The sequence below is a fragment of the Dermochelys coriacea genome, chromosome 13 (genome assembly GCF_009764565.3).
Source record: "Dermochelys coriacea isolate rDerCor1 chromosome 13, rDerCor1.pri.v4, whole genome shotgun sequence".
Classification (NCBI taxonomy): Eukaryota; Metazoa; Chordata; order Testudines; family Dermochelyidae; genus Dermochelys; species Dermochelys coriacea.
In genome coordinates this window covers 12,677,908-12,701,343 of record NC_050080.1, presented here as the reverse complement: position 1 = coordinate 12,701,343, position 23,436 = coordinate 12,677,908, and the positions used below count along the sequence as shown (strand labels likewise).

The 23,436-nt window shown below is 42.4% G+C and overlaps 1 protein-coding gene across 1 annotated transcript in view; it reads left to right on the top strand.

Annotated features, from left to right (window-relative positions):
- SPO11 (SPO11 initiator of meiotic double stranded breaks) overlaps window positions 1–23,436 on the top strand; it is a 34,095-nt gene that overhangs the window by 9,746 nt on the left and 913 nt on the right. The window contains exons 7-12 of the mRNA XM_038370177.2: window positions 2,856–2,892; window positions 3,132–3,241; window positions 4,262–4,361; window positions 21,774–21,811; window positions 22,967–23,043; window positions 23,297–23,408. Coding sequence (XP_038226105.1) covers window positions 2,856–2,892; window positions 3,132–3,241; window positions 4,262–4,361; window positions 21,774–21,811; window positions 22,967–23,043; window positions 23,297–23,408 — 474 coding nt within the window. The remainder of the gene's footprint in view (window positions 1–2,855; window positions 2,893–3,131; window positions 3,242–4,261; window positions 4,362–21,773; window positions 21,812–22,966; window positions 23,044–23,296; window positions 23,409–23,436) is intronic.

Below are 23,436 nucleotides of genomic sequence, written 5' to 3'. Positions count from 1 at the left end.
CACACAAGAGATCCACTTCCTGGACACTACGGTGCTAATAAGCGATGGTCACATAAACACCACCCTATATCGGAAACCTACTGACCGCTATTCCTACCTACATGCCTCTAGCTTTCATCCAGATCATACCACTCGATCCATTGTCTACAGCCAAGCGCTACGATATAACCGCATTTGCTCCAACCCCTCAGACAGAGACAAAAACCTACAAGATCTCTATCATGCATTCCTACAACTACAGTACCCACCTGCTGAAGTGAAGAAACAGATTGACAGAGCCAGAAGAGTACCCAGAAGTCACCTACTACAGGACAGGCCCAACAAAGAAAACAACAGAACGCCACTAGCCATCACCTTCAGCCCCCAACTAAAACCCCTCCAACGCATCATCAAGGATCTACAACCTATCCTGAAGGACGAGCCATCGCTCTCTCAGATCTTGGGAGACAGACCAGTCCTTGCTTACAGACAGCCCCCCAATCTGAAGCAAATACTCACCAGCAACCACACACCACACAACAGAACCACTAACCCAGGAACCTATCCTTGCAACAAAGCCCGTTGCCAACTCTGTCCACATATCTATTCAGGGGATACCATCATAGGGCCTAATCACATCAGCCACACTATCAGAGGCTCGTTCACCTGCGCATCTACCAATGTGATATATGCCATCATGTGCCAGCAATGCCCCTCTGCCATGTACATTGGCCAAACTGGACAGTCTCTACGTAAAAGAATGAATGGACACAAATCAGACGTCAAGAATTATAACATTCAAAAACCAGTTGGAGAACACTTCAATCTCTCTGGTCACTCGATCACAGACCTAAGAGTGGCTATACTTCAACAAAAAAGCTTCAAAAACAGACTCCAACGAGAGACTGCTGAATTGGAATTAATTTGCAAACTGGATACAATTAACTTAGGCTTGAATAGAGACTGGGAATGGATGAGTCATTACACAAAGTAAAACTATTTCCCCATGGTATTTCTCCCTCCCACCCCACCCCCCACTGTTCCTCTGATATTCTTGTTAACTGCTGGAATTAGCCTACCTGCTTGTCACCATGAAAGGTTTTCCTCCTTCCCCCCCCTGCTGTTGGTGATGGCTTATCTTAAGTGATCACTCTCCTTACAGTGTGTATGATAAACCCATTGTTTCATGTTCTCTGTGTGTGTGTATATAAATCTCTCCTCTGTTTTTTCCACCAAATGCATCCGATGAAGTGAGCTGTAGCTCACGAAAGCTTATGCTCTAATAAATTTGTTAGTCTCTAAGGTGCCACAAGTACTCCTTTTCTTTATGCTTACATTACATTCCATATTGGAAGTTCTGCAGAGGAAGACATTTCATTTATGGTTGAGGCTCTCTATGACATTACTCTGCCTATGTTGTGCTTTGAATTTGAATGTCCTGGGCACATGAACACACACAATTTCTGGCCATGTGTGTTTCTGGCAGAGTTGGAGAACAATCCCTTTGCAGTACTCTGACCGTCCTCTGGGTGCACCTTTCACTGCAATGGGCATGCCATTCGGATCTGTGTTAGTAAAAGTACATACAGTGAATCAAGCCATATATTCAGAGACAGGAATTTATTTATGGACCTGATTCTCTTCTCACTTACACAAGTTTTACACCAATAAAAACCCACTGAGTTCAGTGGAGGCACTCGTGACTTCCATCAGGGTAAGTAAAAGTCTTCAACTCACTCGTATCCAAGTATTGTGCCACATTATGGCTTATAACAAAGGGTCTCACATATTAGAAAGAGCTATTTATAATCATACCACTTACAGACATCAGAAAGGGTTCTGTCATCAGCCTCATTTTACAGATGAGAAAATGAGGTAAAGAGAAGTTAAGAGCCAGATTTTCAAATGCTCAATACCAATAGTTGGTCTGAGATTTTGAAAATCTATGCACTACCTTAAATGGGAGCTGAGTTCTTTTGAAAGTCTAAGCCTAACAGATTTACCCAACATCATGCTGCTAGTGAGTAGAAAGCAGGAAATAAAACTGATTTTCTGACTTCTGCTATCATTCCCTGGACAATGTTTCTACTCTAAGCACAAGTGAATGATTGAAAAATGGAAAGAAAACCTTATCCATCTTTACTTTGTTTTTCATCTAAATCAGAACTTTAAAGATCTCCATTCTCAATGCTCCTCTACAGGGCCTCACATTTCTATTATGGAGCTGGTCCACATTGGCACCTGAGATGATACAGCAGTAAGAAATTAAAACAGACCACACACGTCAATATATACAGACTATATTGCCAAGATCATCTTCCATTTCCTGCTATCTCATCCATATGTTTGCCAGACTGAGCCAAATCCTAATCTGAGATGTGAAGTAAGCATTACCATATCTCAAATTATCTGTCACCAAACAGTTATAAATATAAAACAAACTCCAAATAGAGGTTATCAAAAGCAGGAGTTCAAAGGTCTTTTGTAAAGATCTTTAACAAGCATCCAAGTACACTTTTAAACCTGTTTTAAACTTGCAGTCTCGCACCCAGTGGCTTTTTTCCAACACAAAGGAAAATGGGGAGCTGCATCACTGTGTAGTGATCATGTGATGGGTGATCCTGGGTGCAAGTACATCAGATATTTTTGAAAGATGCCTCATGGTAGTAGTAGGATCCCTATACATCCTTGCTTCACAGCAGGCTATATAGGATAGACTATTCCGATAAAGCAGTGACGGTCAAGAGCGATACTGTATATAAAAAGATGAATGGTTGTTTCAGGATGTAATTTTGACCTTCATTACCTAATGTCATTGTTTTAAAATGCATCATTTTCTCTATTTAAAATTATTAATTTCATTTTTGTTGTTTTAGGCAGTCATAGTGCCATCTAATGTTCAAGGAATTAGAAGTATCCTTTGAGCAAGAAGTCTAGTTGTAGACTAAAAATAAAAAAAGTATAAACAAAGAATATTCCAAGTTAAACAATGTTTTTATGATTTTTTTTCTCTACTTCTTGGCTCTGAAACTGAGTTATGAGCACTGCCTTTGGCTTGAAAACAAGTATATTAGAGAATTCATTTTGTAGTTGATTAATATAATACAATGCCACCAATTTCATTTTACATGTAGCTAGCCTTAATATCAAAGATGTGATCACAGATGCAAAATTTATACTAATTGTAGAAAAAGATGCAACTTTTCAGAGGCTCCTGGATGATGACTTCTGCAATAAATTGTCTCCATGCATAATGATTACGGTATGCATCTGACATTTCACATTCCACCTCTAGAACTAAAAGTTTTAATAATATAGTAACAGTGTGGTGATTTCCAAAAATAGTTTCAAATATATTAAAATAAAAATAAGACATGTTTAACTCCAACATTTTCCTCCATTTTTTATTAATATAATACCATAAAATGGATAAAAACTGAATTATATTTAAGACTAAAAGGTATTTTCTGTTCTTATACATATTTACAAATACACATTTTATAATCTTCTTTTCCAAAAACATTTCAAATACAGTTGTAATTAGTACTCCTAATTCTGCCATATAACAGAATGAAATGTGGAATACATATCTTAGTATTTTTTAAAAAACATGTAAACAACATATGACATGATATACTGTGTTTAAAAAAGGTATTACAATTGATTAAATTAATAATGCATAGATTGAGGTTTTTTTGAGATTGCACAAATCAAGTACAGAGAATAGTTCCTGAAATCAAATTATTGTGAAGATTTCCTAAAGGTAGAGAAGCACGAACAGAGGGTTTTTTTGTTTGTTTCTTTGGGTTTGTAATGAAAGAACAAAGGGGAAAATTCTGGCTACTGTAAGGAAAGTAGCTTACCTTACCCCATCCCTCAGAAACACACACAATACTACTTTTGCAGTATATGTATGTGTGCCCAAATCCAGGTGAAGTCCACCTTACACATTACAGCCACCTTACATATTTTTTTTGTGCCGTTAATATGAAAAAAAGCACAGGTTTTTTTTATAGGGAGCATGGCTGGATACAGACATATAATTATGCCTGTGTGCATACCTGCTACTCCGTTCTTCCCCCTCCCGCACCCATGGTTCCTATCATACAGGACATCTGCCATGCTGCTTTGTAACCTTTCTTGGAGCTACAATAGGGGCAACCATCTTCTCCCTACACAATAACTGCAGGACAAATGTTCCTGCTAGACATAAACACATGTTTAGTCAGACTTTGTTTTAGTTCATTCCAAAACTTATGATTTGATTTGATTTTAACCTTAGGGAAAAGGAGTACCAGATCTGAACACAAGACTTCTAGTCAGAAAGTTGTGGGATACATGTCATATTCCTATTTTCACCCTCATGGATGCAGATCCACATGGTAATTGCATGCTAACAGCAGAATAGAACCTTATTTATTTGACTTTTAAGACCAAAGCTCGTGGTATGGGTATGTGAATGGAGGTTCCCCATCAAAGCAGAAATTTCTAAACTCAACCAGAATGCCTGCAGGAGTACTGAGGAGTACTGTGACATCTATGCGGCCTTCCTCCAGTGTTTAATGTGGAAGTGGGACATCCCTCACCCTCTGGGGTGACTAACACAGCTGTTGACTCTAGGCAATCCTAAACCTTATGCCTAAGGAGTGTAAGGACTTTCCGTAGAACTTGTGAGTCAAAGTCACTTAGGATCAGATTTTTAAATGTACTTGTGTACCTAAAGATGCAAATAGGCACCTAGTGGGATTTTCAAGAGTGCCTAGGCGCCTAACTCATTTATATCAAAGGAACTTAAGTGCCTTGGGGCTTTTGAAAAGCCCATTAGGTGCCTATCTGCATCTTTAGGCACCAAAGTACCTTTGAAAATCTAGCCTGTAGGCATTTTTGAATAGTCCACACTTAGACTACAGCTGCCCCTTGGCAGATGTATGGGATGATGGAATAGGGCTTTTTGCATCCTTTTCCAAATTTGGCACTGAAGGAAAGCTAGCCACATCCTCTCAGCAGAACTTTATATGTACTGTGATGCATACACTTCTCAGCCAAGGCCCAAATGCGAAGTAAATCAAAATACTAGATATGAAAAAAATAGTACAAGATTGTTTCAACATGATTTTTTTTTTAAATTTGATTTAGGGTAACCTACATTCTCTATACCTCCACCCTCATAATCCAACAATTGTAATGTCAGTAAATTACCATTCTGAAAGCTAGATATTACAAACTTGATGTTGGTTACAGCGAATTTTAGTCTAAAATGAGGGTTGTGCCTTTTAATGCAAGTTCACTTAGAGCTACCAGTATGATGACTCATCTCAGATTGGTTCTTTGGATATTGTTCCGTTGGAAAAAGCAAAAACAGGAAATATTTTAAAATATAATTTTGTTTTCTTATAATAGACAAACAGTTATGTACTGCAGGTCCAACCCTCCAGTTGCAACTCAAGCAAAATTCCCATTGACTCTAATGGGAGTTTTGTCAAATTAAGGCCTAGTGGATTTAGCCCTAAGAAAGTTGTATGATGTGTTTTAAGTAATATGATGTGTTTTAAGTAAAATAAAAATGCATCTTACTGTGTTCTACAGCTAAAATTTGAATCCTGAATATAGATTTATTCACAAGTTTATAATTCTTTTCTGGTGAAAGGTGAATGGTTTTTGTTGTTTCTCTTTAAATTTTCACTATACTTTGATAGAGACATCATGGACAATGACATTTTGCCTCTTCAATTCTGCAAAGAATATTGGGGATGGAGCACAAGGAATTATTCCAGTTGCCATCATAAGTGTTACAGTCTTTCTCCCACCATTATGTGGGAAGCAGGAGGGTCAGACCTAATGAATGACAGAATCTTTGCTGTCTCCATATTTCTGTGACAATGATGTGAGGGAAGCAATGAAGCTGAGAGTTGGTGGAAGGTAACTCATTGCTGGAGTGGGAAGCAAGCTTTAAGAAGCTTCATCTGATGATTCAACTACAGAACATGCTTCTTGATGTATAGTTTTGTAATTACTCTTTGAAATGTGACTTTTTCTAAACTAATGTATAGCTTTGTTTAATGAATTTATGACTAAGGATAGTTAGAATGCTGATAATTAAAACTTAAAATGAGGTACAATGGAAAAATGGGTAAAAACTGAGACATTGAAGAAGAGCTTGACACCCTCCATGTTGACTGGGCTTTTGCTCAGAACTAGGTGTGGTCATGGAATCCCATTTTTAAAAATCTATAAATTAGTAGCTGTTAATATGCATTTTAATTCATTAGTAGTCTCCATTACCAATAGTAATACAATATAATTAACTGAAATTTGAACCAAAAACAAGATGGAATGTAAATTAAGGACAATTTTATATTAAGGACGCTTGAGATTGTCAGTTGACTGTTCAGAGAATGATCTAAATTTAAAATATGATTTAGCTCAGAAAAAGGTTTTCTTAACCATCTATATATCGTATTTTAACATAGCCTGACTGCATAGTGTATAGTTCTGTTTTAGAAAAACATAGAACAGTTTTTGTGTATTCCCACAGTTAATGGGTGAAATCTTTGCCCAGCTGAACTCAGTGGGATATTTGCAATTGACTTCAATGACATCAGGATTTCATCCATTGACTGTAAAATAGAAGATGCTCATTTGAACTGTTATATCTTTCTTTTTGAGAGCTGGTTGGTTCTTACTATTGTCTGAGGAAGACAAGGTGGGTAAAGTAGTACTGTATCTTTTATTGGACTAACTTCTATTGGTGGAAAAGATAAGCTTGTGAGCTTCAGAGAACTCTTCCTCAAGTCTGAAAATCATAACCAGAGTTTCACAAATAAATGTAAGGTGGAACAGATTGTCAAGCCTAAGAGTTAACACACATTGCAAGAAATCACTTAAAATGAAGTGGTTCTATTAACACCTCTACAGTGATAGGACAAAGGAGGATTACTAGTTACAAATAGTTGTAATGAACCAGAAAACCATTGTCTCTGTTGAGACCATGATTTTTAGTGTCTAGCAGAGTTACAAATTTAAGTTCCCATGCTTGCCTTTGGAAGGTATTATGCAGGTTGCCTTTGAGGATGAGGACAGACAGGTGAGCTATGGAGTGATTGCTTTGTGAAAAGTGTTCGCCCATGGGTGATGGTTTTTTGGGGTTTTTTTTGTTCATCATATTTCATTCAGGAGCATAGTGATTGTCTGGCTTCACCCATATCATGTTTTTTTGAGCATTTGATGTACTGGATGAGGTACACCACAAGTTGTGATAGGTATGTATAAAACACATAGACCTTGAAAGATGTATTCTGGCAGGTATTGATCATTGTAGTGGTAGAGATATTATGAAGGTTTTGCATCTATTGTTCTGGAAGGTGTGGTGCCAATTTGAGTTGTTGTCTCCTGGTCTGAGGGCATAGGCGCCAACTTCCCCTCTGCCAGGTGGATGCTTGACACCCCCCTCGCCCCGCCTCTTCCCGCCCCGGCACCACCCTCGCCCCAACCCCATTCCACCCCTTCCCCAAAGTCCCTGCCCTACCCTGCTCCCTTACTGCCCCTATTCCACCCCTTCCCCCAAGCGCCCTCTCCTGCCCTGCCTCTTCTCTGCCTCCTCCCGAGCGCACCGCATCCCCGCTCCTCCCCCTCCCTCCCGGAAAGTCCTAAGCAGTGGTGACCTGCAACTGGTTTGCACTGTTTCGCGCAAACCAGTTGTTAAATTTTGAAGCCGTTTAGAACCAGTTGTTAAAGGGGTGGGCAAACTGTGGCCTGTGGGCCACATGCGGCCTGTGGGATCGTCCTTTCCGTCCTGCCTGAGCTCTCGGCTGGGGAAGCTCCCCTGAGAATTTTTACTCACCCAGCGGCACTCCAGGCCTTCGGCACTTTGGTGGCGGGTCCTTCACTCGCTCCGGGCCTACTGTGGCACTTCGGCAGCAGGTCTTTCACTTGCTCCAGGCCTTCGGCGGCAGGGCCTTCAGTGCCGCCGAAGACCTAGAGCGACTGAAGGACGTGCTGCTGAAGTGCCGCCGAAGACCCGGAGCGACTGAAGGAACCGGTTCTTCAGCTTCTGGCAGCTCATCATTGGTCCTAAGTGCCACCAAACAGCTGTTAGGTGGCAGGAAACACTGGGAGAGAGGGGGAGGAGCAGGGACATGGCACACTTGGGAGATGGGGAGAAGGAGGCGAGGAGGGATGAGCTTGGCTGCTGGTGGGTGCTCCAGCCCTGGAACACCCATGGATTCGGCACCTATATCTGTGGGGAGTTTACTTTTGATGATGTACTTGGCAAGGTTGGGGGTTGTTTGAAGGATGGAAGATAGGGTCCAGGAAAGATTTTTTTCAGGACGTGATCCCCATCAAGGATGGGTTGTAATTGTTTCATGATATCCTGTATGGGTTCCAGTATGGGGTGGAAGGTGACAGCAAGGGGTGTGTGGTGCAGGTTCTTTTTTTGTATTGAAGCAGGTTCTCTCAGGGTATTTGGGTGGCCCATTCAATTATGTGATCTACTTCTCTGATGGAGTGTCCTTGTTTGGTGAAGGTGGTTTTAAGTGTGTTAAGGTGTGTATCCCAGATGTTCTCCCCAGAGCATATTCTGTGGTATTTGAGTGCCTGGCTGTAGATAACAGATTTCTTGGTGTGTCTGGGATAGTGCTGGATCTGTGGAGGTCAGTGTGGTGATCCCTATAATCCACTGGTTTCAGAGTAGCAGCCGTGTTAGTCTGTATTCGCAAAAAGAAAAGGAGTACTTGTGGCACCTTAGAGACTAACAAATTTATTTGAGCATAAGCTTTCGTGAGCTTCAGCTCACTTCATCAGATGCATTTGGTGGAAAATACAGAGGGGAGATTGATATACACACACAGAGAACATGAAACAATGGGTTTTATCATACACACTGTAAGGAGAGTGATCACTTAAGATGAGCCATCACCAACACCGGGGGGGAGGGAGGAAAACCTTTCATGGTGACAAGCAAGGTAGGCTATTTCCAGCAGTTAACAAGAACATCTGAGAAACAGTGGGGGGTGGGGTGGGGGGGGGAGAAATAACACGGGGAAATAGTTTTACTTTGTGTAATGACTCATCCATTCCCAGTCTCTATTCAAGCCTAAGTTAATTGTATCCAGTTTGCAAATTAATTCCAATTCCACAGTCTCTCGTTGGAGTCTGTTTTTGAAATTTTTTTGTTGAAGAATAGCCACCCTCAGGTCTGTAATCGAGTGACCAGAGAGATTGAAGTGTTCTCCAATTGGTTTTTGAATGTTATAATTCTTGACGTCTGATTTGTGTCCATTTATTTTTTTACGTAGAGACTGTCCAGTTTGACCAATGTACATGGCAGAGGGGCATTGCTGGCACGATGGCATATATCACATTGGTAGATGCACAGGTGAACGAGCCTCTGATAGTGTGGCTGATGTGATTAGGCCCTATGATGGTGTCCCCTAAATAGATATGTGGGCAGAGTTGGCAACGGGTTTTGTTGCAAGGATCGGTTCCTGGGTTAGTGGTTCTGTTGTGTGGTGTGTGGTTGCTGGTGAGTATTTGCTTCAGATTGGGGGGCTGTCTGTAAGCAAGGACTGGCCTGTCTTCCAAGATCTGTGAGAGTGATGGGTCGTCCTTCAGGATGGGTTGTAGATCCTTGATGATGCGTTGGAGAGGTTTTAGTTGGGGGCTGAAGGTGATGACTAGTGGCGTTCTGTTATTTTCTTTGTTGGGCCTGTCCAGCACTCCCAGCTATCTTCGAGACACCACTGACTTCCTGAGGAAACTACAATCCTTTGGTGATCTTCCTAAAAACACCATCCTAGCCACTATGGATGTAGAAGCCCTCTACACCAACATGCCACACAAAGATGGACTACAAGCCGTCAGGAACAGTATCCCCGATAATGTCACGGCTAACCTGGTGGCTGAACTTTGTGACTTTGTCCTCACCCAAAACTATTTCACATTTGGGGATAATGTATACCTTCAAATCAGTGGCACTGTGATGGGTACCTGCATGGCCCCACAGTATGCCAACATTTTTATGGCTGACTTAGAACAACGCTTCCTCAGCTCTCGTCCCCTAATGCCCCTGCTCTACTTGCGCTACATTGATGACATCTTCATCATCTGGACCCATGGAAAAGAAGCCCTTGAGGAATTCCACCATGATTTCAACAATTTCCATCCCACCATCAACCTCAGCCTGGACCAGTCCACACAAGAGATCCACTTCCTGGACACTACGGTGCTAATAAGCGATGGTCACATAAACACCACCCTATATCGGAAACCTACTGACCGCTATTCCTACCTACATGCCTCTAGCTTTCATCCAGATCATACCACACGATCCATTGTCTACAGCCAAGCTCTACGATATAACCGCATTTGCTCCAACCCCTCAGACAGAGACAAACACCTACAAGATCTCTATCATGCATTCCTACAACTACAATACCTACCTGCTGAAGTGAAGAAACAGATTGACAGAGCCAGAAGAATACCCAGAAGTCACCTACTACAGGACAGGCCCAACAAAGAAAATTACAGAACACCACTAGCCATCACCTTCAGCCCCCAACTAAAACCTCTCCAACGCATCATCAAGGATCTACAACCCATCCTGAAGGACGACCCATCACTCTCACAGATCTTGGAAGACAGGCCAGTCCTTGCTTACAGACAGCCCCCCAATCTGAAGCAAATACTCACCAGCAACCACACACCACACAACAGAACCACTAACCCAGGAACCTATCCTTGCAACAAAGCCCGTTGCCAACTCTGCCCACATATCTATTCAGGGGACACCATCATAGGGCCTAATCACATCAGCCACACTATCAGAGGCTCGTTCACCTGTGCATCTACCAATGTGATATATGCCATCATGTGCCAGCAATGCCCCTCTGCCATGTACATTGGTCAAACTGGGCAGTCTCTACGTAAAAGAATAAACGGACACAAATCAGACGTCAAGAATTATAACATTCAAAAACCAATTGGAAAACGCTTCAATCTCTCTGGTCACTCGATTACAGACCTGAGGGTGGCTATTCTTCAACAAAAAAATTTCAAAAACAGACTCCAACTCGAGAGACTGTGGAATTGGAATTAATTTGCAAACTGGATACAATTAACTTAGGCTTGAATAGAGACTGGGAATAGATGAGTCATTTCACAAAGTAAAACTATTTCCCCGTGTTATTTCTCCCCACCCCACCCCACCCCACCCCCCACTGATCCTCAGATGTTCTTTCACAGGTTTCAGAGTAGCAGCGTGTTAGTCTGTATTCTCAAAAAGAAAAGGAGTACTTGTGGCACCTTAGAGACTAACAAATTTATTAGAGCATAAGCTTTCGTGAGCTACAGCTCACTTCATCGGATGCATTTGGTGGAAAAAACAGAGGAGAGATTTATATAAACACACACAGAGAACATGAAACAATGGGTTTATCATACACACTGTAAGGAGAGTGATCACTTAAGATAAGCCATCACCAGCAGCAGGGGGGGGAAAGGAGGAAAACCTTTCATGGTGACAAGCAAGGTAGGCTAATTCCAGCAGTTAACAAGAATATCAGAGGAACAGTGGGGGGTGGGGTGGGAGGGAGAAATACCATGGGGAAATAGTTTTACTTTGTGTAATGACTTATCCATTCCCAGTCTCTATTCAAGCCTAAGTTAATTGTATCCAGTTTGCAAATTAATTCCAATTCAGCAATCTCTCGTTGGAGTCTGTTTTTGAAGCTTTTTTGTTGAAGTATAGCCACTCTTAGGTCTGTGATCGAGTGACCAGAGAGATTGAAGTGTTCTCCAACTGGTTTTTGAATGTTATAATTCTTGACGTCTGATTTGTGTCCATTCATTCTTTTACGTAGAGACTGTCCAGTTTGGCCAATGTACATGGCAGAGGGGCATTGCTGGCACATGATGGCATATATCACATTGGTAGATGCGCAGGTGAAGGAGCCTCTGATAGTGTGGCTGATGTGATTAGGCCCTATGATGGTATCCCCTGAATAGATATGTGGACAGAGTTGGCAACGGAATATTTCCAACACACCTCTGACCAACATATTAACCCACAGAGACCTTCCTACCAACACTACAAAAAGAAGGATTCTAGGTGGACTCCTCCTGAAGGTCGAAACAGCAGCCTGGATTTCTACATAGACTGCTTCCGCCGACGTGCACGAGCTGAAATTGTGGAAAAGCAGCATCGCTTACCCCATAACCTCAGCCATGCAGAACACAGTGCCATCCACAGCCTCAGAAACAACTCTGACATCATAATCAAAAAGGCTGACAAAGGAGGTGCTGTCGTCATCATGAATAGGTCAGAGTATGAACAAGAGGCTACTAGGCAGCTCTCCAACACCACTTTCTACAAGCCATTACCCTCTGATCCCACTGAGAGTTACCAAAAGAAACTACAGCATTTGCTCAAGAAACTCCCTGAAAAAGCACAAGAACAAATCCGCACAGACACACCCCTGGAGCCAGGACCTGGGGTATTCTATCTGCTACCCAAGATCCATAAACCTGGAAATCCTGGACGCCCCATCATCTCAGGCATTGGCACCCTGACAGCAGGATTGTCTGGCTATGTAGACTCCCTCCTCAGGCCCTTCGTTACCAGCACTCCCAGCTATCTTCGAGACACCACCGATTTCCTGAGGAAACTACAGTCCATTGGTGATCTTCCTAAAAACACCATCCTAGCCACTATGGATGTAGAAGCCCTCTACACCAATATTCCACACAAAGATGGACTACAAGCCGTCAGGAACAGTATCCCCGATACTGTCACGGCTAACCTGGTGGCAGAACTTTGTGACTTTGTCCTGACCCATAACTATTTCACATTTGGTGACAATGTATACCTTCAAATCAGCGGCACTGCGATGGGTACCCGCATGGCCCCACAGTATGCCAACATTTTTATGGCTGACTTAGAACAACGCTTCCTCAGCTCTCGTTCCCTAATGCCCCTACTCTACTTGCGCTACATTGATGACATCTTCATCATCTGGACCCATGGAAAAGAAGCTCTTGAGGAATTCCACCATGATTTCAACAATTTCCATCCCACCATCAACCTCAGCCTGGACCAGTCCACACAAGAGATCCACTTCCTGGACACTACGGTGCTAATAAGCGATGGTCACATAAACACCACCCTATATCGGAAACCTACTGACCGCTATTCCTACCTACATGCCTCTAGCTTTCATCCAGATCATACCACTCGATCCATTGTCTACAGCCAAGCGCTACGATATAACCGCATTTGCTCCAACCCCTCAGACAGAGACAAACACCTACAAGATCTCTATCATGCATTCCTACAACTACAGTACCCACCTGCTGAAGTGAAGAAACAGATTGACAGAGCCAGAAGAGTACCCAGAAGTCACCTACTACAGGACAGGCCCAACAAAGAAAACAACAGAACGCCACTAGCCATCACCTTCAGCCCCCAACTAAAACCCCTCCAACGCATCATCAAGGATCTACAACCTATCCTGAAGGACGAGCCATCGCTCTCTCAGATCTTGGGAGATAGACCAGTCCTTGCTTACAGACAGCCCCCAATCTGAAGCAAATACTCACCAGCAACCACACACCACACAACAGAACCACTAACCCAGGAACCTATCCTTGCAACAAAGCCCGTTGCCAACTCTGTCCACATATCTATTCAGGGGATACCATCATAGGGCCTAATCACATCAGCCACACTATCAGAGGCTCCTTCACCTGCGCATCTACCAATGTGATATATGCCATCATGTGCCAGCAATGCCCCTCTGCCATGTACATTGGCCAAACTGGACAGTCTCTACGTAAAAGAATGAATGGACACAAATCAGACGTCAAGAATTATAACATTCAAAAACCAGTTGGAGAACACTTCAATCTCTCTGGTCACTCGATCACAGACCTAAGAGTGGCTATACTTCAACAAAAAAGCTTCAAAAACAGACTCCAACGAGAGATTGCTGAATTGGAATTAATTTGCAAACTGGATACAATTAACTTAGGCTTGAATAGAGACTGGGAATGGATAAGTCATTACACAAAGTAAAACTATTTCCCCATGGTATTTCTCCCTCCCACCCCACCCCCCACTGTTCCTCTGATATTCTTGTTAACTGCTGGAATTAGCCTACCTTGCTTGTCACCATGAAAGGTTTTCCTCCTTTCCCCCCCCTGCTGCTGGTGATGGCTTATCTTAAGTGATCACTCTCCTTACAGTGTGTATGATAAACCCATTGTTTCATGTTCTCTGTGTGTGTTTATATAAATCTCTCCTCTGTTTTTTCCACCAAATGCATCCGATGAAGTGAGCTGTATCTCACGAAAGCTTATGCTCTAATAAATTTGTTAGTCTCTAAGGTGCCACAAGTACTCCTTTTCTTTTTGAGAATACAGACTAACACGCTGCTACTCTGAAACCTGTGATTATGCAAGGCACTGAATTTAGCCGTATAGAGTGGAAATCTGTCAACTTCATGAAAAAACTCGCACAGATACAGACAGACATCATCTTCCTCTCCAAATGCAAACAGATGGACATCATACCGAAAGGACTGAAGGTAAAAAAATCCATTACAATCTACATACCACACAGACTATGCTGACAGCTTGTGCCACACACTCTCAAGGAAACTGCGGAACCACCTGATCAACATCCTCTACAGCAAACAGGGAAAGATTAAGAATGAGCTCTCAAAACTGGATACTCTCATAAAGAACCAACCTTCCACACAAACTTCCTCGTGGCTGGACTTTACAAAAACTAGACAAGCCATTTACAAAACACACTTTGATTCTCTACAAAAGAAAAAGGACACTAAGCTATCTAAACTACTTTATGCCACAAGGGGCCACAACAATGGTTCCCGTAACCCACCCAGCAATATTATTAATCTATCCAACTATACTCTTAGCCCAGCGGAAGAATCTGTCCTATCTCGGGGCCTCTCCTTTTGCCCCTCCACCCCCACGAACATGATACAGTTCTGTGGTGACCTAGAATCCTATTTTCGACGTCTCAGACTCAAGGAATATTTCCAACACACCTCTGACCAACATATTAACCCACAGAGACCTTCCTACCAACACTACAAAAAGAAGGATTCTAGGTGGACTCCTCCTGAAGGTCGAAACAGCAGCCTGGATTTCTACATAGACTGCTTCCGCCGACGTGCACGAGCTGAAATTGTGGAAAAGCAGCATCGCTTACCCCATAACCTCAGCCATGCAGAACACAGTGCCATCCACAGCCTCAGAAACAACTCTGACATCATAATCAAAAAGGCTGACAAAGGAGGTGCTGTCGTCATCATGAATAGGTCAGAGTATGAACAAGAGGCTACTAGGCAGCTCTCCAACACCACTTTCTACAAGCCATTACCCTCTGATCCCACTGAGAGTTACCAAAAGAAACTACAGCATTTGCTCAAGAAACTCCCTGAAAAAGCACAAGAACAAATCCGCACAGACACACCCCTGGAGCCAGGACCTGGGGTATTCTATCTGCTACCCAAGATCCATAAACCTGGAAATCCTGGACGCCCCATCATCTCAGGCATTGGCACCCTGACAGCAGGATTGTCTGGCTATGTAGACTCCCTCCTCAGGCCCTTCGTTACCAGCACTCCCAGCTATCTTCGAGACACCACCGATTTCCTGAGGAAACTACAGTCCATTGGTGATCTTCCTAAAAACACCATCCTAGCCACTATGGATGTAGAAGCCCTCTACACCAATATTCCACACAAAGATGGACTACAAGCCGTCAGGAACAGTATCCCCGATACTGTCACGGCTAACCTGGTGGCAGAACTTTGTGACTTTGTCCTGACCCATAACTATTTCACATTTGGTGACAATGTATACCTTCAAATCAGCGGCACTGCGATGGGTACCCGCATGGCCCCACAGTATGCCAACATTTTTATGGCTGACTTAGAACAACGCTTCCTCAGCTCTCGTTCCCTAATGCCCCTACTCTACTTGCGCTACATTGATGACATCTTCATCATCTGGACCCATGGAAAAGAAGCTCTTGAGGAATTCCACCATGATTTCAACAATTTCCATCCCACCATCAACCTCAGCCTGGACCAGTCCACACAAGAGATCCACTTCCTGGACACTACGGTGCTAATAAGCGATGGTCACATAAACACCACCCTATATCGGAAACCTACTGACCGCTATTCCTACCTACATGCCTCTAGCTTTCATCCAGATCATACCACTCGATCCATTGTCTACAGCCAAGCGCTACGATATAACCGCATTTGCTCCAACCCCTCAGACAGAGACAAACACCTACAAGATCTCTATCATGCATTCCTACAACTACAGTACCCACCTGCTGAAGTGAAGAAACAGATTGACAGAGCCAGAAGAGTACCCAGAAGTCACCTACTACAGGACAGGCCCAACAAAGAAAACAACAGAACGCCACTAGCCATCACCTTCAGCCCCCAACTAAAACCCCTCCAACGCATCATCAAGGATCTACAACCTATCCTGAAGGACGAGCCATCGCTCTCTCAGATCTTGGGAGATAGACCAGTCCTTGCTTACAGACAGCCCCCCATCTGAAGCAAATACTCACCAGCAACCACACACCACACAACAGAACCACTAACCCAGGAACCTATCCTTGCAACAAAGCCCGTTGCCAACTCTGTCCACATATCTATTCAGGGGATACCATCATAGGGCCTAATCACATCAGCCACACTATCAGAGGCTCCTTCACCTGCGCATCTACCAATGTGATATATGCCATCATGTGCCAGCAATGCCCCTCTGCCATGTACATTGGCCAAACTGGACAGTCTCTACGTAAAAGAATGAATGGACACAAATCAGACGTCAAGAATTATAACATTCAAAAACCAGTTGGAGAACACTTCAATCTCTCTGGTCACTCGATCACAGACCTAAGAGTGGCTATACTTCAACAAAAAAGCTTCAAAACAGACTCCAACGAGAGATTGCTGAATTGGAATTAATTTGCAAACTGGATACAATTAACTTAGGCTTGAATAGAGACTGGGAATGGATAAGTCATTACACAAAGTAAAACTATTTCCCCATGGTATTTCTCCCTCCCACCCCACCCCCCACTGTTCCTCTGATATTCTTGTTAACTGCTGGAATTAGCCTACCTTGCTTGTCACCATGAAAGGTTTTCCTCCTTTCCCCCCCCTGCTGCTGGTGATGGCTTATCTTAAGTGATCACTCTCCTTACAGTGTGTATGATAAACCCATTGTTTCATGTTCTCTGTGTGTGTTTATATAAATCTCTCCTCTGTTTTTTCCACCAAATGCATCCGATGAAGTGAGCTGTATCTCACGAAAGCTTATGCTCTAATAAATTTGTTAGTCTCTAAGGTGCCACAAGTACTCCTTTTCTTTTTGAGAATACAGACTAACACGCTGCTACTCTGAAACCTGTGATTATGCAAGGCACTGAATTTAGCCGTATAGAGTGGAAATCTGTCAACTTCATGAAAAAACTCGCACAGATACAGACAGACATCATCTTCCTCTCCAAATGCAAACAGATGGACATCATACCGAAAGGACTGAAGGTAAAAAATCCATTACAATCTACATACCACACAGACTATGCTGACAGCTTGTGCCACACACTCTCAAGGAAACTGCGGAACCACCTGATCAACATCCTCTACAGCAAACAGGGAAAGATTAAGAATGAGCTCTCAAAACTGGATACTCTCATAAAGAACCAACCTTCCACACAAACTTCCTCGTGGCTGGACTTTACAAAAACTAGACAAGCCATTTACAAAACACACTTTGATTCTCTACAAAAGAAAAAGGACACTAAGCTATCTAAACTACTTTATGCCACAAGGGGCCACAACAATGGTTCCCGTAACCCACCCAGCAATATTATTAATCTATCCAACTATACTCTTAGCCCAGCGGAAGAATCTGTCCTATCTCGGGGCCTCTCCTTTTGCCCCTCCACCCCCACGAACATGATACAGTTCTGTGGTGACCTAGAATCCTATTTTCGACGTCTCAGACTCAAGGAATATTTCCAACACACCTCTGACCAACATATTAACCCACAGAGACCTTCCTACCAACACTACAAAAAGAAGGATTCTAGGTGGACTCCTCCTGAAGGTCGAAACAGCAGCCTGGATTTCTACATAGACTGCTTCCGCCGACGTGCACGAGCTGAAATTGTGGAAAAGCAGCATCGCTTACCCCATAACCTCAGCCATGCAGAACACAGTGCCATCCACAGCCTCAGAAACAACTCTGACATCATAATCAAAAAGGCTGACAAAGGAGGTGCTGTCGTCATCATGAATAGGTCAGAGTATGAACAAGAGGCTACTAGGCAGCTCTCCAACACCACTTTCTACAAGCCATTACCCTCTGATCCCACTGAGAGTTACCAAAAGAAACTACAGCATTTGCTCAAGAAACTCCCTGAAAAAGCACAAGAACAAATCCGCACAGACACACCCCTGGAGCCAGGACCTGGGGTATTCTATCTGCTACCCAAGATCCATAAACCTGGAAATCCTGGACGCCCCATCATCTCAGGCATTGGCACCCTGACAGCAGGATTGTCTGGCTATGTAGACTCCCTCCTCAGGCCCTTCGTTACCAGCACTCCCAGCTATCTTCGAGACACCACCGATTTCCTGAGGAAACTACAGTCCATTGGTGATCTTCCTAAAAACACCATCCTAGCCACTATGGATGTAGAAGCCCTCTACACCAATATTCCACACAAAGATGGACTACAAGCCGTCAGGAACAGTATCCCCGATACTGTCACGGCTAACCTGGTGGCAGAACTTTGTGACTTTGTCCTGACCCATAACTATTTCACATTTGGTGACAATGTATACCTTCAAATCAGCGGCACTGCGATGGGTACCCGCATGGCCCCACAGTATGCCAACATTTTTATGGCTGACTTAGAACAACGCTTCCTCAGCTCTCGTTCCCTAATGCCCCTACTCTACTTGCGCTACATTGATGACATCTTCATCATCTGGACCCATGGAAAAGAAGCTCTTGAGGAATTCCACCATGATTTCAACAATTTCCATCCCACCATCAACCTCAGCCTGGACCAGTCCACACAAGAGATCCACTTCCTGGACACTACGGTGCTAATAAGCGATGGTCACATAAACACCACCCTATATCGGAAACCTACTGACCGCTATTCCTACCTACATGCCTCTAGCTTTCATCCAGATCATACCACTCGATCCATTGTCTACAGCCAAGCGCTACGATATAACCGCATTTGCTCCAACCCCTCAGACAGAGACAAACACCTACAAGATCTCTATCATGCATTCCTACAACTACAGTACCCACCTGCTGAAGTGAAGAAACAGATTGACAGAGCCAGAAGAGTACCCAGAAGTCACCTACTACAGGACAGGCCCAACAAAGAAAACAACAGAACGCCACTAGCCATCACCTTCAGCCCCCAACTAAAACCCTCCAACGCATCATCAAGGATCTACAACCTATCCTGAAGGACGAGCCATCGCTCTCTCAGATCTTGGGAGATAGACCAGTCCTTGCTTACAGACAGCCCCCCAATCTGAAGCAAATACTCACCAGCAACCACACACCACACAACAGAACCACTAACCCAGGAACCTATCCTTGCAACAAAGCCCGTTGCCAACTCTGTCCACATATCTATTCAGGGGATACCATCATAGGGCCTAATCACATCAGCCACACTATCAGAGGCTCCTTCACCTGCGCATCTACCAATGTGATATATGCCATCATGTGCCAGCAATGCCCCTCTGCCATGTACATTGGCCAAACTGGACAGTCTCTACGTAAAAGAATGAATGGACACAAATCAGACGTCAAGAATTATAACATTCAAAAACCAGTTGGAGAACACTTCAATCTCTCTGGTCACTCGATCACAGACCTAAGAGTGGCTATACTTCAACAAAAAAGCTTCAAAAACAGACTCCAACGAGAGATTGCTGAATTGGAATTAATTTGCAAACTGGATACAATTAACTTAGGCTTGAATAGAGACTGGGAATGGATAAGTCATTACACAAAGTAAAACTATTTCCCCATGGTATTTCTCCCTCCCACCCCACCCCCCACTGTTCCTCTGATATTCTTGTTAACTGCTGGAATTAGCCTACCTTGCTTGTCACCATGAAAGGTTTTCCTCCTTTCCCCCCCCTGCTGCTGGTGATGGCTTATCTTAAGTGATCACTCTCCTTACAGTGTGTATGATAAACCCATTGTTTCATGTTCTCTGTGTGTGTTTATATAAATCTCTCCTCTGTTTTTTCCACCAAATGCATCCGATGAAGTGAGCTGTAGCTCACGAAAGCTTATGCTCTAATAAATTTGTTAGTCTCTAAGGTGCCACAAGTACTCCTTTTCTTTTTTCAGATGTTCTTGTTAACTGCTGGAAATAGCCTACCTTGCTTGTCACCATGAAAGGTTTTCCTCCCTCCCCCCCTGCTGCTGGTGATGGCTCATCTTAAGTGATCACTCTCCTTACATTGTGTATGATAAAACCCATTGTTTAATGTTCTCCGTGTGTGTATATCAATCTCCCCTCTGAATTTTCCACCAAATGCATCCGATGAAGTGAGCTGAAGCTCACGAAAGCTTATGCTCAAATAAATTTGTTTGTCTCTAAGGTGCCACAAGTACTCCTTTTCTTTCTGTAATCCACTAACCCTCTTTTGTCCTATGATTGCAGAGGTGTTAATTGCCCACTTCATTCTAAGTGGCTTCTTGCAACATGTGTTAACACCTTATGGATAACAACCTGTCCCACCTTGTACTGAGCTTTGAGACTCTGCTTATGTATTCCAGGCCTAAAGAAGAGTTCTGGGAAGCTTAAAAACTTGTCCCTTCCACCAACAGAAATGTATCCAATAAAATATATTAGTTCACCCACCTTGTCTCTCTCAGAATCTGGGTCCAACATGAATACAACATTGCAAACAACAATGGAAGATATTATCTGAGGGGCAGTTATCAAAATGTTTCTTAAGGGGACAGTAAGGGCAGGTCTACTCTTAAAATGCTGCATCAGCACAGCTGCACCACTGTGCTGTTGTAGTGCTTTAATGAAGACGCTTTACACTGACGCAGTAGCTACGTTGATGGGAGAAGCTCTCCTGCCAACATAGCATTGTGTATACCAGGGGTTAGGGCGGGATAACTGTGTCGCTCAAGGGTATGAATTTTTCACACTCCAGAGCAATAGAGGGTTGTAGTATAGACCAGACCTAAGAGGTACAACTGTAGACCTGAAAACACTGATAATTTTCCTTTATCATACTGTGAAAGGAAAAATGCTAATAAATTATCTGAACAATTAGCACATAAAATAATTAATTCATAATGTCAAATGAAAAGTATGAAAATTTAGAATAATTGATTAAATCAACAATGTTGAAGTCTATTAAGTTGCCATAGAACAAAAATACAATATGTAAAAAAACAAGATTCAGGTGTCCATTACTTCTGTATGATGCGTATGCATAACAGGTATGAAATATTAAATAAATTGATGTAAGCGTCACAGTATCAAAAACGTCGATTTTATATGACAATATGCTGTAAAGCTAATTGTAAAATATAAAGGGCGTGATTCATCAGTCCAGTCTTACACCAGTGTAACTCAAATGGGCTTACATAAGCATGAAACTAACACAATGGTGAATCACGCCCAAAATGTAAACATATAGATATGTAACTTTTGGTATTCTGTAAATTAGGTATAGAAATAATGTGCATCTACAAGTATGGATCTGTGGTGAGTATAGTTGTTTTCCACTTCAGGTCTGCTTAGTTATTTTGTCATCCAGCCTTGGAGGTGGAATGTGAAAACTGTTAAAGTGTAGTTCAGATGGGTGTTTTCTTTTGTTTTAATACTAAGAAACAACTTTTGGGCTGAGGATGCTTTATTTTTTTAAACAAGTTTTTGTCAGTTGCAAAAAGTTGGCTTTTGCCATAACAAAAAGAAATTGTGTGAAAATGGCAGATTTTTCATTTTTTTAAAGTCTGACAAAATGTGAAGTTTTGCCTGCTATACAAAATTGTCCATATTATTATTATGTATTATTTGTAGTACAGTAGTGCTCAGGAGGCCCAAAGTGAGATCTTTGCTGCACTGTTCTAGGCAATGTAGTCCACATAGTAAGTCACAGTCCTTGCCCTAAAGAGAGCTTACAGTCTATATAGACAAGACCAATATAGAATGAAGGGAGGAGATATAACATGTAAGCAGAGTGAACAATGTGATAGTTTGTAAACAGCATGTTATGTTCCCAGATTTTTAATTGAGTGTTTATTATTAATTATTATTATTATTTACTATTATTTATTAATTTTTGGACGTTTTGTTGGGAAGGGGTTACCTAACAGAGAGAGAAAAGAAAGGAGAGGGAACATTACACTGCAAGGAGTGAGGGTAAGAAGGAAAGAGAGAGATGAGAGAGAGGAAGAGAAGGGAGAAGTGAGTTGGACAGAAAATCAGCAGAGGGGAGAGAATGTCCACAGTAAAAACTATCAGATCATCTGTGTCCAAATATACGCTATAACTGCTTGTCTCTGCTCCAACTGACTTGCGTTTCTGACTGGCTGTACTCAAGATCTCATGGCTAAGGGGGGCAGACTGTCCTCTGCACAGTTCTCTGGGAGAGGGTGCAGGAAGTGGTAACCCCAGAGCCCCAGCTGGATTTTAATTTCCCCCCTTTCCCTCCCTGTGTTGTGGTTTACCTACTGCAGCCACTTGTCCCAATTTCTACAAGCCTGAGTTTCATAAAGAGTTCTACTGGTGAATAGAGTTAGCTTCATTTTTAAAAACCTGACCTGTCCTAAAAAAAGCATAAATATTTTCTCAAAGACAGACATAAATAATTCAAATTAAAGGGACACTGAACATAATATATAACATTTCTTGTTGTAGTCAATGTCTTTTGAAGCCCATCATCTCACAGTTCCAGCTATAAGATGGCTTGGTCTCCTTCCATCTGATATTGAAAGGTTAGTTATAATTATAGTTAGTTAGTTCTAGAATGAGTATAATTATCCTTCTATTCTATCACAAAAAGTATATGTAACATTAAATCTGATTTAAATCCACAAAAGACAATTAACTGTTAATTCTGCTCTCAATAAACTTACTGTTTTTTTTATAGAGCATTTTGATGGTTGGAAATAGGAATTTAAGTTGGAAACGATATGTAGTTTTTAAAAAAAATATTAAGCGGGCTAAAACTTTTTTCCGCTTTTTCAGATTAAATATACGCAAAGATGCATTGATTCCACTTACTAAACAAGATCAAAATAAACTCGCCAGTATGCAGAAGAGACCTTATGTGGCTTGCCAACCAATGTGGAAAAAAGAAGTATGCACAAATTAAATTGTTTTCTGTT